The 17,521-nt window shown below is 53.5% G+C and overlaps 1 protein-coding gene across 1 annotated transcript; it reads left to right on the top strand.

The window, feature by feature from the left end:
* The first annotated feature begins 217 nt into the window (after window positions 1-217).
* On the top strand, window positions 218-9,763 carry RBPJL (recombination signal binding protein for immunoglobulin kappa J region like). The gene is made up of 12 exons (XM_065892426.1): window positions 218-236; window positions 1,472-1,580; window positions 2,849-2,974; window positions 4,169-4,239; window positions 4,409-4,524; window positions 4,794-4,968; window positions 7,193-7,330; window positions 7,745-7,854; window positions 8,109-8,261; window positions 8,988-9,143; window positions 9,276-9,379; window positions 9,490-9,763. Exons 1-12 carry the CDS (start codon window positions 218-220, stop codon window positions 9,761-9,763), a joined length of 1,551 nt encoding a protein of 516 aa, XP_065748498.1.
* The last annotated feature ends 7,758 nt before the right edge of the window (window positions 9,764-17,521 follow it).

Below are 17,521 nucleotides of genomic sequence, written 5' to 3' on the forward strand. Positions count from 1 at the left end.
TCTGGCTGTGTTGGCTAGGTGGCCGTGGGAAGCCCACATCTGCCCAGCAGGTGCCCCTGCCCAAAGCAAATAGGGGGCTGGGAGCCCCAGGGCCTTGGAGATAAGGCCCGGGCAGAATATATCCGGCGCTAGGACCAAAGATCAGAAGTGCGCAGGGTTCCGGGGACAGTGGCATTGGACGGGCCCCGGACGCGAGCCAGCCCCTCGGAGCGCAGCCATGGACCCTGTGGGGGCAGGTGAGCGCTCACTCTCCCGCGGCCCTTGGCGACGCCCCTTGAGAGTCATGAAGGACTCCCATTATACAGATGGGAAAAGTGAGGCCCAAGAAGGTGTCCCGCCGAGCTGCAAAGGAACCTAGGACTCCTGGCTTCGCTTCTCCCTTCTGAGCTGTCTGGCAACCTGGCCCCTAGGCGTCACCTCTTTTCCTTCCATTCGCTCCCTGGGGTCCCTACCCCCCTCCCACCCCCGCACCCCCTGCTGAAGCTGTGTTAGCCATTTTTCTGTTTCTGTTTCTTGGCAGAGGGGGCCAGCTGACCCTAATCCAACCGCAGCCCCGCCCCCTCCCCAATTCCGTGAATGGTCCTATTCTGAGCAAGGTCGGGTGCCTGGAGGGAGCGACAGGCGCCCTTCCCATCCTGGATCCTCACCGTCTTAGCCTTTCAGGCCTGGTAGAGGAACAAAAATCCCTCTGGCAGGACCCATCGTGGGAGGGTGACTAAGCCAGATGTGCCAGCTGGAGGTGGGAGGGTGTGGAATGCCTTCTCCAGCTTGGGCCACAGTCTAGGCAGGCGAGCACCCTTGCGGAGTATGAGGGTAAAGGCACAGGGGCCTTCGCTGCCTCCCATCCGTTCCTACCTGCAGAAGCCTGAGCCCCCAAACCTTGATTAAGTTTCCCCTTATCTTGCTCTTGGCCTGAGCCAACATCTCGCCTGGCACCCCACCTCCACCCAATCCTAGAAAGTCGAAATAGTCCTTGCCTCAAAGTTCATCACCTTTCCAACCCCTCATTCTACAGAGGAAGAAAGCAGGACCAGAGAGGGTAATGTCTTGCCTAGGTCACACAGCAACGTGGCAAGGTGACAAAGCTGACACTAGAACCCGGAGCGCCTCTGAGGCGGTTAATCACAGCTTTAAGAAGAAATGCCCTTAGGGTGGGGAAAGTGGACTCTTGAGGGAGGAGAGGTCTGCGAATAATTCCTCAAGAGTTGGCTGAAGAATAAACACTTTGAGGACGTTCCGGGGAGCGGCGGGGGGGGGGGGGGGAGCCGGGGGGGGGGAGGTTCCTGGAGGGAGGAGGTCAGGGAAAAAGTCCCCCCCTCTCCATTTTGGCGGCCGTGCTGGTGGGGCCTCAATTTCTAAAGGACCCTACATAGGTGGGGAAGGGCACAGCAGGTCGGACGGGGGCATCGTAGGCGGTGCAGCCGCGCTTAAATATGGTCGCCTGGTCTGGCTGGATGCCTGCTCCCCGCAGACCCCTCAGCGCACCCAGGCCCTCTGACTCACCTAAGCCTGCCGGACAGCTCGGAGGCGCGGCCGCAGAGCGGAGCCGACGGGCGGAGCCTCCCGGGCAGTTGGACCAGGTAACGGCGCAGGAAGCGTGCCCGAGGTGCGGACGGCCAGGCAGCTGGAGCGAGCGGAGGCGGCGGCCGCATTTAACCCGGGGGCTGGCGGGTGGGGAGGGGAACGCGGGCCGCGACCCCTCCCACTGGTAGGGAGCGACTCCCCTTCCTCCGAGGGCTGGGGCGGGGCCAGCGCGGCGCCCCCTGCTCCCGCCACCCCTGGAGCCGCAGACGCCAGTTGCGCGGCCGGAATCGGGCTACGGTTGGAGGCTGGGCGGCTACGCTCTCCGCAGCTGGAATGCGTTGGAAGCCTCCGATGCCCTTCCCCGGGGAGAGCCCCAAGGGGCGGAGCGGGGCCTGGCTCGGCCGCCGGCTGCTTGGCTCCGCTTCCGGGGGCGCGGCCCGGCTCTTATCCCCCGCCGTCCCCACCAGGCGTGGGGAGAGGGTCCCGCACTCTGATCCTGCGAAGAGGGTAGCCTCAGGGTTCATTGCTCTTCCCAGGCCCCACCTGGTAGTCCCTCAAATTCCGCCATCACCGACGCCTTTCCACCGTCTCTGCAATTACTTAGGTCTTGGGCCCATCACCCTCACCCATCAAAACTCCCAGGCGGAGACGCCACCAGGCCCCTAGGCTCTAACTGGCCCACTCCACAGGGCCGATGGAGGCCCTGTAATCAGGAGAAGGAAAGCTAAGACAGCAACAGGCACCTTCTCTTGGGAGAAAGGGGGCTGAGAGTGTTGCTTTAACCTGGAAAAGACGAAAATATTCCCCCAGGATCCTGGGCACACAGTTTGGGGGCCCGTCCATTTTCCCAGGCATCCGCAGGTAGGCAAGAGAGCACTCTGGTCCAGGGGTCCAGCAAAGCTCCCCCCCATCAAGACTGCACTGGGGTGGGTCCCCCTAGGGTGCAGGGAAGCCAGGCGCCCTCACAAACTCTGCCTCCATCACAAGACCGGCACAAGCGGGGCCTTTGTGGCTCTGGGGCCTCTCCCCAGTGCTCCAGGCTGCAATGGGAGTGGAGCCAGACCTGCGGAATGGCGCCTGGGTGGTCCCGGGTGGGCTCCAGGCAGACCTCAGTGAGCACCACGCAACCCAAATATTTAGCCCACAGCTTGCACCCAAGTCCCCTCCCTTGCCTAAGGCTTCTTCTCTTTGACCCCGAGGGGGCAGACCTAGAACGGTCCCTTCCTCCCATTCATTGCATTCCACCTGCCCCCTTCGGGCGCGCTATGCCACCTCACCCCTTGACGCTCCCTGCTGCGGGCGGCCGGTCTGTCCCCACTCCCAGGTCATCCCCAGAGCCCGCCGCGGTCCTGAGGGAAGGTGTGCGCCAGTGCCTACAGCAACAGTGCGAGCAGACGGTGCGGATCCTGCACGCCAAGGTGGCCCAGAAATCATATGGAAATGAGAAGCGGTAGGTCCCTCAGTGGCCCTCCAAGTTCCCTGCGACCCGACCTTCTGCCCTGTGTGCCCCTCCCTTTTTAGTGTCTTTTAGAACCTGGAGAGGACTCAGGGCTCAGCTATTGGCCAATCAGGGGCCTTTTCCTTCAGCCACCATCAGCCCTGACTTCGGTTTATAGCAGAACCTCCCTGTGAATCTCTAGTCCCCATTCACTCCCTCATTCACCCATTCATTCATTCTTTCATTCCACAACTACCTACTGAGTGCTTATCATGTGTCAGGCTCTCTGGCACTGCTGGGCACCGGGCATACAGTTGAACAAGACAGCTATGGTCCCTGCACTCCTGGCATCTTCACTGTCGTGTGGGAGAGACAGACAATAAACTCCTCACAAATCAGTAAACAAGAGGCTTCCAGATTGTGGTGAGAGCTAGAAGGGAAATTGAACCAGGAAAGGTGATAGAAACTGAGGAGCGGGGATGTACTTTAGCTAGCAAGGTCAAGGTGGTAGAAAGACCCTTTAAGGAGGTGACATCTGAACTAAGACTTGAATGTGAAAATGGAGCCAGACATGAGAAGATCACAGGGAAGCGTGTTCCAATTAGAAGGAACAGAAAACACAAAGACCTTGACACAGTGCTAGCTTGGCCTGTTCCAGGACAAAAGAAGTCAGAGTGGCTGGGATTAGAGAAAGAGGTGGGCATTGCAGGAAGTAAAGTTGGAGAGGCAAGCAGGGGCTGGATCATGTGAGGACTTTGAATTTAAACCGCTGGAGGATTTTAAGAAGATGAGTAACATAGTCTAAAAAAATTTTTTTAAAAACACATTCTGGCTGCTGTGTGAAAAACAGGTTGAAGCGGGTAGGAGTGGAAGCAGAGAGACCAGTTGGAAGGCTGATGCAGAGGTCCAGGCAAAAAGCCATGGCAGTAGGGACTAAGGTGGAGGTGGTGAGAAGTCAGCGGATTCTGGATATGTTTTAAAGGGAGTGGATAGGACTTACGGATGGACTGAATGAGGAATGTGAAAGAAAGAAAGATTCGGGTGTTCATGGGGTTCACAGTCATGGAGAAGCCTGGGGAGAGCGGTGAGAAAGATGTGGGGGGGCGGGAATCAAGGATTCTGTCTGGTCTTTGCTACCTTTGAGACGCCTACAGGACAGTCAAGTGGAGACGGATACACGAGTCCAGCGCTTACATGTCTCCGCAGGTTCTTCTGCCCCCCGCCCTGTGTCTACCTCGCAGGTCCCGGATGGAGGGTGAAGCCAGTGCAGGGCCAAGGTGAGGGCGGACTCCAGGGATGCCGGGCGCCACCCTCTGTAAGGGGACCCTCAGTAGGGCTCGGGAGCGGGGCCGTTCTCAGTCGCAGTCTCAACGCGCCCTCTGGCGGCGAGAACTAAGCTTGCCTGACACTTGAGTCCTTCCAGAGCCCGCTCGCGTCCCTTTCCAGCCCACCAGGCAGGGGAGACCGGGCCCATCGTCTGCGGTTACATGGGACTGGACGGCGCGTCCGGCAGCGCTGCCGAGACGCAGAAGTTGAATTTCGAAGAGCAGCCGGACTCCAGGGTGAGAGCGCATGGGAAGGGGGTTCGATTCTTGCTCCCATCCTTGCCTCTCTCTTTGGTGCAGGGGGGCTCCTTTACTCCCCTGCAGAAGCCAAAAGATAGGTGAGGATGCCGAGAGACCGGGGTTCTGCCTTGAGGGTGAGCCCAAGAGCTTGGACGTGCAGCTTCATGTCACGTCCGAAGGGGCGGACGTCAGATAACTGGGGAAAGTCCGTTCATCCAGGGACTGAGGGCTGGGGTGAGACGACCCCATCTCCGCCAACCCTGTAGGAATTCGGTTGCGCCAAGACCCTGTACATCTCGGACGCAGACAAGAGGAAGCACTTCCGGCTGGTGCTGCGGCTAGTGCTCCGAGGGGGGCGAGAGCTGGGCACTTTCCACAGCCGCCTCATCAAGGTCATCTCCAAGCCCTCGCAGAAGAAGCAGTCGCTGAAAAACACCGACCGTGAGCGGGGTGGAGCCTGGCCGCTGGGCGGGGCGGGGAGGTGCCCCGGGTCTGGAAGCTGCTAGGTTTGGGAGGGGGGAGGGGGAGATGCCTGGATTGTAGGGGTGGGGTCAGAGTGGGAGAGGTGGAGTTTGAGCCGGAAGGGGGCGGGGTCTGGGTAAGTAGGTGTGGCTTAGGTCGGGGAATGGGAAAAGTTGGAGAGGCAAGAGCAGAGGGAAGGGGACAGAGGCCGACTTGAGGTTGGGGGGGTCCCCAAAATGGCCGGCAGGTGCTGAGCCAAAGACGGATTAAAAGTGATAATAAGGGCTTCCGTGGTGGCGCAGTGGTTGAGAGTCCGCCTGCCGATGCAGGGGATGCGGGTTCGTGCCCCGGTCCGGGAAGATCCCACATGCCGCGGAGCGGCTGGGCCCGTGAGCCATGGCCGCTGGGCCTGCGCGTCCGGAGCCTGTGCTCCGCAACGGGAGAGGCCGCAACAGTGAGAGGCCCGCGTACTGCAAAAAAAAAAAAAAAAAAGTGATAATGAAAGGGCAGGGGAAATTCAGTTAAAAATATTTATCCAGTGCCTGATGTATATGCAAGTATCTGTTCTGGAGGAATGGACAGTCTAGCAGAGGAGAGAGACACACACACAGCTGATCAAAGAGACAGTTTGAGATAAGTACTGCCCTGGATGCCAAGTGACAGATCCCAGGGCTGATGGTTTTGAAAATACGAGGAAACAAAGCCTGAATGACAATGACAACATCACTGCTACCCTCGCTGGAAGATGGAAGGGAGAAGTAGGGGACGGGGGACTTTCTTGGCAGGTATATACATACATCACCCTGTTTGATGCTCATCCTTGTAAGGTGAGTCGTCCATGAGGAAAATGAGGTTTGGAACATTCATGCATTCATTTAAGAAATACCTGGGCCTGGGACTTCCCTGACGGTCCAGTGGTTAAAACTCAGCGCTTCCACTGCAGGGCACGCAGGTACAATCCCTGGTCAGGGAACTAAGATCCAACATGCCATGCAGCGTGGCCAGAAAAGAAAGGAAGAAAGAAAGAAAGAGAGAGAGAGAGGGAGGGAAGGAGGAAGGAAGGAAGGAAGGAGGAAAAGAAATATTTGGGCCTGTCACCTTCAGGTGACTTGCCTAAGTTTTCCCAGCTAGAAAATGGCCCACCCAGGGTTTGAACTTGAGTCAATGTGACTGTGAAGCCCAGCTCCCACCCCTACACCTTACTGTCTGTTAAAAACCTTGAAGAATGTCTCAGATCCAGGCAGTGCTCTGGCTGGCCCTTGGTGTCAGGAAAGGGCCAGGGAGGAGTAAAGTGGTACAGTGTGATGGTTTCGAGCGCAGATTCTGAAGCCCGGCGGCCTGGGTTTCAATCCTGGCTCTGCCACTGGCTAGCTGTGTGATCTAGAGGGAGTTGTTCTCTTGAGTAGAGATAATATTATCTGCCTCTGAGGGTTGTTAAGAAAAGCAAAAGAGCTAACACATTTTAAGCATTTAAAACAGTACCTGAAACACAATAAGCATTAGCTAGCATCATCATGCAATGGACAGGAACTTGGGTTAAGTATACATTGTGCACCGACAGTATGCCTAGCGCTGTGAGGGGAGAGAGGGCGATGACCCAGTGCTTTCTCCCCAGGTGGTCAAAATCCAATTAGAAAACAAAGTGGCTGCTCTGAGCCTGTGTTAGAAGGCTGGACGAGATCAATGTCAAGCCCTAGAAATGTACTGCTGTTTCACACCACGCAGCCTTTGCTTATGCAGCCCCCTGAGCAACTCCTACCTACTTCATGCTTCCCAGCTGAGAGTATAACCTCCTCCAGGAAGCCCTCCTTAACCCAGCCAGCCCTCACTATATCATATGGAAATTTTATATTTATTCCCTGTCTCCTCTCTGAGACTGTGAACTCCTCTAGAGCAAAACTGGGTCTAATTCACCCTTTGGCACCCAGTACCCAGCACAGTGCCAGCCACCAAGTAGGCACTTAGTAACTACTTGATAAAATTCTGTTTATTGAACTGAAGGATGCCCAGGCAGCAAAAAGAACCAGACAAAGGTACAGAAGCAGGATTACAGCAGGTGCTAGATAAATAGCGGTGACATATGAATGCCCAGTGTGTCTGGGAATTTGAGCCAGACTGGCTCAGGGGACAGAGGTTGGGAACTTACCTGGCAAGTCCAAGGGACCAAGCCAGGCAGGGGCACTGATTCCACCTCCCCTCACAGTGTGCATATCCTCGGGCTCAAAGGTCTCCCTCTTCAACCGCCTGCGCTCCCAGACGGTCTCCACGCGCTACCTCTCTGTGGAGGATGGGGACTTCGTGGCCAGTGCACGCCAGTGGGCTGCCTTCACTCTCCACCTGGGTAATCCCACCAGCAGGCCTGGGGCTGGGCACTTCACATGCATTCCCTTTTTAAATCTTCACAACTCCTCAAGGAAAGTAAAATTTGCCCCATGGAACAGAGGCTCAGAAACACAAAAAGACTTGCCAAAGGTCCCAGTGAGTTGGTGACTGATCCAAGCTATTCAGACTCCAGTGTCCAGCCCCTTCCCTCAACTCAGCCCCCACCCCAGGGGGCAGACATTCACAAGGATGGCCACAAATGACATCTCCAGGCTGAGAATCTTCAGCCTTAGCTGCCTTCCTGTGTGCCAACCTTGCCCATAAGACCCATGCGCAACGTGAGGTGGAGCTAGAGGCAAGAAGGGTGGGATTTGCGGCAGAAGCTTGGAACCCCTGAAACCCTCCTTCCTTCCCTCCTTCTTTTTACTCCCAGCTGATGAACACTGTTCCCAGGGAGACTTCCCGCCTCGAGAGGGCTATGTCCACTACGGCTCCCTGGTGCAGCTGATCTGCACGGTCACGGGCATCACACTACCTCCAATGGTATGGGAAGGAAGGGCACAGCTGGAGGGGTGCCCCCAGATCCACACAGAAGGTGTGACCCACAAGCGCAGCGCTGCAGAGTGAGAGCCCAAAGCATGATGACACCGATCCTCACTTGGGATACTCAGTGCTTTGTGGGCTGGCGTGGGGGGAATATGCCAGTGTCCTGCCTGGCTATCGAAGAAAGAGAGAAGGGAAGCCTGTGGGCACCCAGGCAACTTGCTGCCACGCTTCCTCCCACCCTTTTGCTGTAGATCATCCGCAAAGTAGCTAAACAGTGTGCGCTCCTCGACGTGGATGAGCCCATCTCCCAGCTGCATAAGTGTGCATTCCAGTTCCCAGGTGGTCCTCCAGGAGGGGGTGGCACCTACTTATGTCTCGCCACAGAGAAGGTGGTGCAGTTTCAGGTGAGAAGCGGAGAATATCAGCACCAAGGCGTCCCAGAAAGTCAGAATGCAGAGAACGTAGAACGTAAGGTCACCATCAGCATCACGGCTGCTACTTACTGAGCAATACTGCCTCCCGTGGAACGTTAGAATCGTAGACTATCGGGACAGAATCAGAGAATGTAGACAAAATAGTGATAATGGTGTTGAGCAATACTCCTTCCCAAAGGATATTAAAGTCATAGAATGTTGTGATGTAAACTTGTAGAATGTAAGTTAAAATAATAATAAGTAATAGTATTCTATTATTATAGAATGTTAAGACAGAATTGTGGAAAATTACTATTATTATCATAGTAATAATATATTACTATAAATATAAATAAACGATTATATTATCATAAGAGAGAAAACTATAACATGTAGAAAATAACATTATTATTGAGCAATAATCCCTCCCAAAGAATTTTTAAATTTTGGAATGTTAGGGCACAGAATTGCACAATGTTTAAAAACATGGAATTCTAGAATTCTAAGAAAGTACACCTTTAGAAACCAGCTAGTCCAGCGAGCTGATTTAACTCTAAAGAGAGAACTTAAGCGTTTTGTCCAAGCTCACAAGGCAGGTAAACTGCAGAGCCGAGGACCGGAACGCTAGGAACGCGGAAGCCTCTGCACTGCGCTGGATGGACACGCTGACAGCCACCATCCGCGGCTTCTGCCCCATCCCCTCGGATCTCCCCGCAGGCCTCGCCCTGCCCCAAGGAGGCGAACAAGGCGGTGCTCAACGACAGCTCTTGCTGGACCATCATCGGCACCGAGTCAGTGGAATTCTCCTTCAGCACCAGCCTGGCGTGTACCCGGGAGCCTGTCACTCCGGTGCCCCTCATCAGCACCCTCGAGGTGAATCGGGCGCTGGGGGGCGCTGGCGGGCGTGGATACCGCCTGCGCTGGAGGGTGGGAATGCAGGTGAGGGAGGGCTGCGGGCTCTCGGCCACCGCTTCTCCCACACAGCCTGGTCTCACCCTCCCCCAGCTGAGTGGCGGGGGCGATGTGGCAACACTGGAGCTCCACGGTGAAAACCTCCACGCGGGGCTCAAGGTTTGGTTCGGGGAAGTGGAGGCCGAAACCATGTTCAGGTATGAGGAGGGGGGACTCCCATGGGTCCCAGGGAACGAAGCAGGTTAGGGGTGGGGGGATGCATGTCATCACTATCACTGCAGCCCTGACCTCGATGCCCCACCCCCAGGAGCCCGCGGTCCCTAGTGTGCGTGGTACCAGACATAGCCGCCTTCGGCAGCGACTGGCGCTGGCTGCGCACACCCATCACGGTGCCCGTGAGCCTCGTGCGTGCCGACGGCCTCTTCTACCCCAGCGCCTTCTCCTTCACCTACACCCCGGAGTACAGCGTGCGGTCCGGGCCTCCGGGTGCCTCTGCGCCCGCCGCCGATGCCGATGCGCTCCTGCAAAGCATCCATCACGAATTTACACGCACCAACTTCCACCTCTTCATCCAGACGTAGTAGGTGCGGCCTGGAGGCTGGCCCTGATCCCCGGCCGGTTTTCTGGGTCCTGGGCCCTGCCCTCTGCCCCTGTGCTGCGGAATTGAAGGCTGCAGCCCGAGCAGCAGAAGCCTCTCGCCCTGGAAACCCGTCCCTGTGGGTCTAACACGGGTCACTCACTCATCCTTTTCCAGCTAGGAAGACACGACCTGAGTGACGCTCCCTTTGTGTCCAGTCGGGAGTGTGGCTTTCCCTGTCTTTGCTTCTGGTTCACTCTCTACATCAATCACACACTCTCCCTCCCTCAGTACCTCTGTAAATCCCTCCTATTTGTGCACCCCTATCCCTCCATCTTTGTCTTTCTCCATCTCTCTTGTGTCTTGCACACAGTTCCACACACTCTGAAAAGTGTGCGAAATTCCAAGCCTGGAGCATTTCCCCTCCCGGCAGCTGTGTCTCCCCTAGAAGAGGAAATCCATAGTTTCACACATCCGGGCAAGGGGCAGTGGGCTCCTGAGGCATGGCCGGCTTGCCCTGATGTACCAGGTCTTACGTGGAACACTGGATCCCACTCAGAGCACTGAGTCCCTTCTGGAGCATGGGGCCCCGCCCTGGAGCACTGGGTTTCAGCCTGCAATACAAAGCCCTAACCCTCCTTATTCTTCCTATGGCTGGAGCCAGGCACGGTACCCATGCGGGCTGTTTGGTCTCTGGTCCACAACTCTGGTGGCTGGTTAGGTCCCTGGTGTGGTGGTCAGGTCTTGCCATCTAAACTGTCTACCCAGGCATTTCTCTCACAGGCCCAGTAAAATGCAGTCCTGAGGGTCAGAGATTGCTCTGCTGTCCTATCCAAGGCAGAGTCTGATCCGTATGACCCACCTCCACACAGAGGGAGGTGCCCCAGTGTACTTCGCCCCCCATACACACAGAGGAAAGGACCACACGTGCGATGGAGAAGATAGCTTACATTTGTGACCCTTTCTGGAGGAGGAATGGGGGTTCAGAAGCAGCCAGCGTCCCTGAGTCCCTGTCCCTGCCCTGGGGACCACCTGTTGCCTCTGGGGATAAGTTACCCTACTAACTATCCCTCCACCTCAAGCAAAGTGCACCCCAGGCCCAGGGGCAACCACAGGACACAAAACAAAACTTTCCGAAGACAACTCCAGGCAGAACTCCTGGGATCGACTGGGCGATAAGCCAGCCAAGAAAGTAGTTTCTTTGCTTGGAGCCCAGGGACCAAATCAAAATTCATCCCTGCCCAGCCTTCCCACCCTCTGCCAAGTCCACGCTCTACAGGGAGGGTCCTGGCTCGGGCTTTCGGAACAATGAGGCAGATCTCAGAGGTGCCAGCTACTTGTACCAGCCCCTGGGGGTGCTGAATGGGGAGAACTGGTCTGAAATGTGGGTTGAGAGCTCTCACGCCTCTGGGTCTTCCTTTGAACTCTAAGTTTGTTTCCCGTGACACTCTTCCCCTAGAACATGGAAACCCCCGTGAAAAAGAAGAAGCTGACATTTCCCAAGGGGGTGAAATGGGCTTTGCTCTTAGGCTCCCCAAAGTCTTGGCTAAGTTCTGTCCTCTGCCATCAGCAAGCTGAAACCCATAATGATGGGAAAAGAGAAGCTTGTTCAAAGCCTGGCATGGCCCCTGAGAGTGGATCCTGGCTGAGGAACGCAGAGAGCAAATTGATAGGAAATGTCCTCGACATGAGTGCCTGCCCGAGGAGAGTTTGAGCTCACTGCCCCGTGAAGATGTTGAAGCAGGAAGCCACTTGTAAAGAGGCTAAGAGGAGTTTCATAGCACATCACACGGGGAGTTAGGGCTCAAGGGCCTTTCCAGCCCTGCCCTCAAGAACTTCCTCTACCACTCCACAAGGCAGGAGTCCTAGAAGCCAAGGACCTAGGTTGACCTGAAAGCCCAGGCCCAGCCATGCAGCTCTGTCTTTTTTTGCACTCCCCTCAGGGCACCCCAGGACCCTTGGTTCCACCTACGCACCCACCTGAAAGTCTGTGGCCTCAGAGCTCCAACCCTGGCCTGTCTTCTGAGTTCCAGCTGCTGGACTGTCCTTGGACGTCTTCCCTGCCGCGAGCCTGAATCCATCTAACATCAAACGCCCCTCTCTCTCCCCTTCCCTTTGGTAGAATAGGTTTCTTCCTCTACTCCACTGCTGCCCTGTTCTCCAAACTCAGCTCACAGAGTAACTTCTTCAAGATTTCCACAAGGCAAGACTGGCTACATAATTTGTAGGACCCAGGGCAAAATGAAAATATATGGTCCCTTGTTCAAAAATTATTAAGAATTTCAAGACAGCGATAGCAGAGCATGAAATCAAGGCAGGGCCCTGCTAAGCACAGAGCCTTGTGTGACTTTCAAGGTCACAAGCCCACGAAGCTGGCCCTGGCCCCAGGCTTTCCGCCTCTTTTTCCCATAGAATCCCACTGGGACCATATACTGCCCACCTTGGATCAAAGGGCTTTATATATGCGTCAGTTGTACCCTCTAGACTGTGACCTTCATATGGAAAGGAGCTCATTCTGGTGTGTCTTGGGAGGTGCATTACAACACCTTGAACAGAGTCGGCGCTTAATAAATACCAAATTGCATGGCATCGCGTTGGCAGGTATTTGGATTTTCCAAGTGCAAAGTGAAACCAGCAGGTGGCACTGTTCTCCTCTCAAGAATTGAGTTTGTTTTGTTTTGTTTTGTTGTGGTACCGGGCTTCTCACTGTTGTGGCCTCTCCCGTTGCGGAGCACAGGCTCCGGATGCGCAGGCTCAGCGGCCATGGCTCACGGGACCAGCCTGTCCGCAGCATGTGGGATCTTCCCGCACCGGGGCACGAACCGGCATCTTCTGCATTGGCAGGCGGACTCTCAACCACTGCGCCACCAGGGAAGCCCAAGAATTGAGTTTTCATTTATAGCTGGAAGAACTGTTGGGGTCCTTAAAGATAATCTTAACTCTTCCATGCTCTCAGGATTAGAACCCCACAAGGTTGAGAGTCATTACTGTGGTCCATATTTCCTCCTCATTTTACACATGGGGAAACTGAGGCTCTGAGAGAGAAAGTCCATGAAACTGAGAGCAGGTTGATGACAGCACCTGATTTGAATCCTATACTTTTAATGCTAAGTCTGGGGCTCTTGAGATTCTTTTAGTTTTCTACTTAATACTCTTAATTCCCTGCTACGTGTAGGTAGAATGTATGTGTTACTAGGGGTAGGGGGTGGGGGGATGGGGTAGGGCACATAGTGTACTCTCACTATGAATAAGGTTAAAATCTCCGTTCCAAAATCTCCCAATTTACCAGCTCTTATGCTGCCTGAGACCCCACTGGGAAAAAGCTAATCTTCCGGTTTAAGCATTGACCTTTGGGTTTCTCTCTCTGTTCTGTTTCTTTTCAGTTGTTTCCTCAAGTAGAAAGTCATTATATAACCAGTGTGGGTAAAATTCTAATACCCCTCCTCCCTGAGGATGCTGACAGCTGTGGGCACAGACAGTGAAGATGACAAGGGAGAGAGGAATTAGCTTTAAGGGGAACGAAACCAGTAAGATGATATATACTAAGTTTTGCAACGTCAGCCCTGACCATATTCACCCAAAAAGGGCCCCCCAGGCAGACCTGGCTCTGTTCCAGACTCCAAGGGACAAAAGGCAGGCCGGGCAGCGGTGCTACGATAATGATTTCTGTGGTTAAGTGGTAAACACCTGTTACGGCTGGCTGTTCGCCTCCTGGGGGGACGGGAGGGGCAGGTAAAGTTCAGGGCTGGGGGCAGGGGGTAAGGCAGATCCTTGTGACCAAGTTCTCTATGGACTCACTCTGGTTATAGGGCATTGAAGTGGGCCTCACTCTGCCAAGCTCATCCCCAAGCCGCCATCTGGTTCTAAGTATCCTCCTCCCAACCCTGGCTGTGGTCCGGAAGTACAACAAGAGCCCCTCATCCAGGGTGGGAGTATCCTGGGCTCGGCTGGTTGTGTCCTGGTATATACATATACAGATGGTCCCCAACTTAACCATGGTTCAAATTACAATCTTTTCACTCTGCGATGGTGCGAAAGCAATACGTGTTCAGTAGAAACCGTACTTTGAATTTGGATCTTTTTCCAGGCTGGCGAGATGCAGTCAGGTTTTCTCTCCCGATGTTGGGCAGCGGCAATGAACCTCAGTTCCCAGTCAGCCACGTGTTCATGAGGGTGAACGGCTGATACACTGACAACCATTCTGTTTCTCACTTTCAGTACAGTATCAATAAATTACATGAGAGATTCAACACTTTATTATAAAATAAACTTTGTGTTAGATGATTTTGCCCAACTGTAGGCTAATAGAAGTGTTCTGAGTACATTTAAGTTGGGCTAGGCTAAGCTAGGATGTTTGGTAGGTTAGGTGGATTAAATGCATTTTCAACTTATAATATTTTCAATTTACGATGGGTTTATCAGGACATAGCCCCGTTGTAAGTCGAGAAAGTATATACGTACACTATATGTATATACATACATTCTCTTCTCACACTAATGACTCATATGTATTTTCAGAGAAGTCACCTTAAAATGAAGGAATGCAGAGCTAACAGTGACATTTCAGACGACAGCCAAGCTGTATGTACTAGGTGGGTGAGTTTGTCTAGTTCAAGGCACTTAACCTCTCTGTGCCTCAGCTTCCTCTTCTGTAAATGGGGAAAATAGGATTGGTTTTGTAAGATGTCACGAAGAATAAGATAATACATGGGAAGTACGGTCAACAGAAGCCCAGAGTTAACCACTTTATATGGGCCCGTTGTTGCCATTGTTACTCCAGAGGCACTTTTAGAGACGATCCAAACACTGCAATTTTCCTCCAACAAATGAGGAATCTGATGGTCCAGAGGAGACAAGTGACTTTCCTGTATTCGTGTTCCATGTTACATAACTAATTACCACAAACATAGCAGGTTGAAACAACATGGCTTACTGTCCCACAGTTTCCATGGGTCAGGAGTCCACACACAGCTTGGCTGGGTCTTCTGATGAGGGGCTCCCAAGGCTGTCATCAAGGTGTCAGCCAGGGCTGCAGTCTCTCCGAGGCACAGGGCCCTCTTCCAAGCTCACATGGTTGTTGGCAAAATCCATGTCCTGGTAGCTGCAGAACTCAATGGCAGCTTGCTTCTTCAGGGCCAACAGGAGAGCGTCACTCTCATCAGGAAGGTCCCAGACCCTCTTATCCACACCTTCAACTGATTAAGCCTGGCCCACCCAGGATAATCTCCCTTTTTACTAACTCAGAAACCGACTAACTCAGGACCCTAATGACATCTGCAAAATCCTTTCACCTGTGCTACCCAATGTGCCCTTACCATGGGGGTGACATCCGTCATATTTAGAGGTCTTGCCCATACTCAAGGGAAGGGAATAGACAGGTTATGTACTCCAGGGGGCAGAAATCTTGGGGGTCACCTTGGAATTCTGACCATCCCATTCCCCAAAACCACATAGCAAATTATTGGCAAGGGGGAATCCGTTTGGCCTGTAGGCCTCCCTCTGCCCCAGGAAGGAACTGCCCCATACAGGGGTCAGTGTTTCTGGTCCTTCAGGAGATTGGCAGGATCATGAACAAAACTGGCCCAGTATTGTCCAAAACCACTCTGCATCCCCTGCCCAACTCTCAGAAATAAGATTATACCAAGCTCCACTCAGAGTTAGCATTCCACATAAATTAACCCCTGTCCAGAGTTGACCAGCTGTGGTGCTGTAAGAACCAGCCTTTAAGATGGCTTCTGACGAGTCCTGCCTCCTGCCTTCTGTAGTCCCCTCTCACAATGAATAGGGTTGACCCCTTTGATCAATGGGATTTAGTAGAAACGACAGTGTGACTTCTGAGGTTCGGCCATAAAAGGTATTATAGCTTCCACCTGTCTCTCTTAGAGCACTCTTTGTCATGAGGACACTCAAATCAGCCCTATGGGGGTCCACATGGCAAGGAACTGAGGACTCCTGCCGACAGCCAGCACCGCTTGCCATGTACGTGCACCATCTTGGGAGTGGATCCTCCAGCCCAGTCAAGCTTTCAGATGACTGCAGCTCTGGCCAACATTTTGACTACAATCCCATGAGACTCCAGAACCACCTAGCTAACTCCTGACCCGTGGAAACTATGTGAGATATTTACATTGTGATAAATCCCTAAGTTTGGGGGTAATTTTACACGGCAATAAAAGATACAGGGCTTTCTGGAACTAATACCTCACCCAAAAGATGTGTTTATGATGAGAATAAAGTGACACTTATGGAACACTTCCTATGGACCCAGTTCTGACCCACCTCCCTGGAGCCCACTGGAGCCCAGAGTAACAGCTAATGAAGCTGAAATCCAAATCCTGGGATCCTGAGCTAATCTCACACTATCCAACCTAGCCCTACCGCAGTCGATAATGTTCTGTATCTGCTCTATCCAACAGAGTAGGCACCAGCCACGTGTGGCTATTGAGTACTTGGAATGTGGCTAGTGCCACTAAGGAACTGAATTTTAATTAATTTTTTGAATTTTAATTAATTTTAATTTAAACAGTCACATGTAACTAGTGGCCACTGGATTGGATAATGCAGATCGAATAGATGGGAGGAACCGGGACTTCCCTGGTGGTCCAGTGGGTAAGACTCTGCGCTCTCAATGCAGGGGGCCTGGGTTCCATCCCTGGTCGGGGAACTAGATCCTGCACGTATGCCGCAACTAAGAGTCTGCGTGCCACAGCTAAGAAGTCCGCATGCCGCAGCGAAGATCTCACGTGCCACAACTAAGACCCAGCACAGCCAAAATAAATAAAGAGATAAATTAAATTAAATTTAAAAATTAAAAAAAGGATCTTACCCACCTCAGAGGGCTGTTATGAGGATCGAGAGGCATCAATGGTATCTGACCAGAGCCTACCAGCTTCGATGCCCAGAGGCCAAGCAGGTGGACAGACTGCCAAAGCAGAGAACCTGCATCTAAACAGGCACCCGCCCATCAGCAACTCCCAGCGGTTGCCATGCAGCCTGAGAGTTGCCAAATCTTGATTTTTTTCCCCCAGGGAGAAGTAGGGAATCAGTCTGGATTTTTATGGGAAACATCCTCACTTCCATAGTTGGCAACTAATTCAAGGATTTCTGCGTTTGTTTTTGAAACACGGTGCCACCTAAACAAAAGTCCGAGGTAGGCAAGACATGACCCACAGGCCAGTGTGCGTGTTCTGACTTTCCTCCCTCCTTTCCGGGCTCTTTCCTGGCGTCTTACATCTCTGCCTCTGGTGTCTGGCAGCAATCACCTCAGGCTCCACTGAGATCAAGGGAAAGGATGACGTCTGATGAACTTAAAAATGATAGAGGCAGGCGATCTAGAAAGTACCAGGTTTTATTATCTTTTTATCAAAAAATCAGTAACAGACAACAGTGTGAGGTGCTCACTCCCAACATGGCCAGAGGAAAAGGACACCAGGGGAGGAAGAGGACCCAGCCAGCTGGGACCCTGGGGTTATGGTGATGAAAGGTGAGGGAAGCAAGGGTAATCTCCCCCCAACCCCAGCCAGTGGGGTCAGGAGATGTCGCCTGCCCTGGCTAAGCCACTAGGCCTCTCCAGGCCTCTCCTCTCTGGAGAGGAAGGGTCACAGATAACAGGGCCAGGGCCTGATCAGCCCTCCCCCATCCCCCTTTGTCTAGGGAGACAAAGGTCATCTCAGCAGAACTGGGGCTGTGACTTGTTAAACCAGCTTAGTTCTCGAGCTGTGCTGTCCAACAGACACCAGTGGGCTCTGCCTACATGTTTGGT

This window comes from Phocoena phocoena, chromosome 15 (assembly GCF_963924675.1).
Source record: "Phocoena phocoena chromosome 15, mPhoPho1.1, whole genome shotgun sequence".
NCBI lineage: Eukaryota > Metazoa > Chordata > Mammalia > Artiodactyla > Phocoenidae > Phocoena > Phocoena phocoena.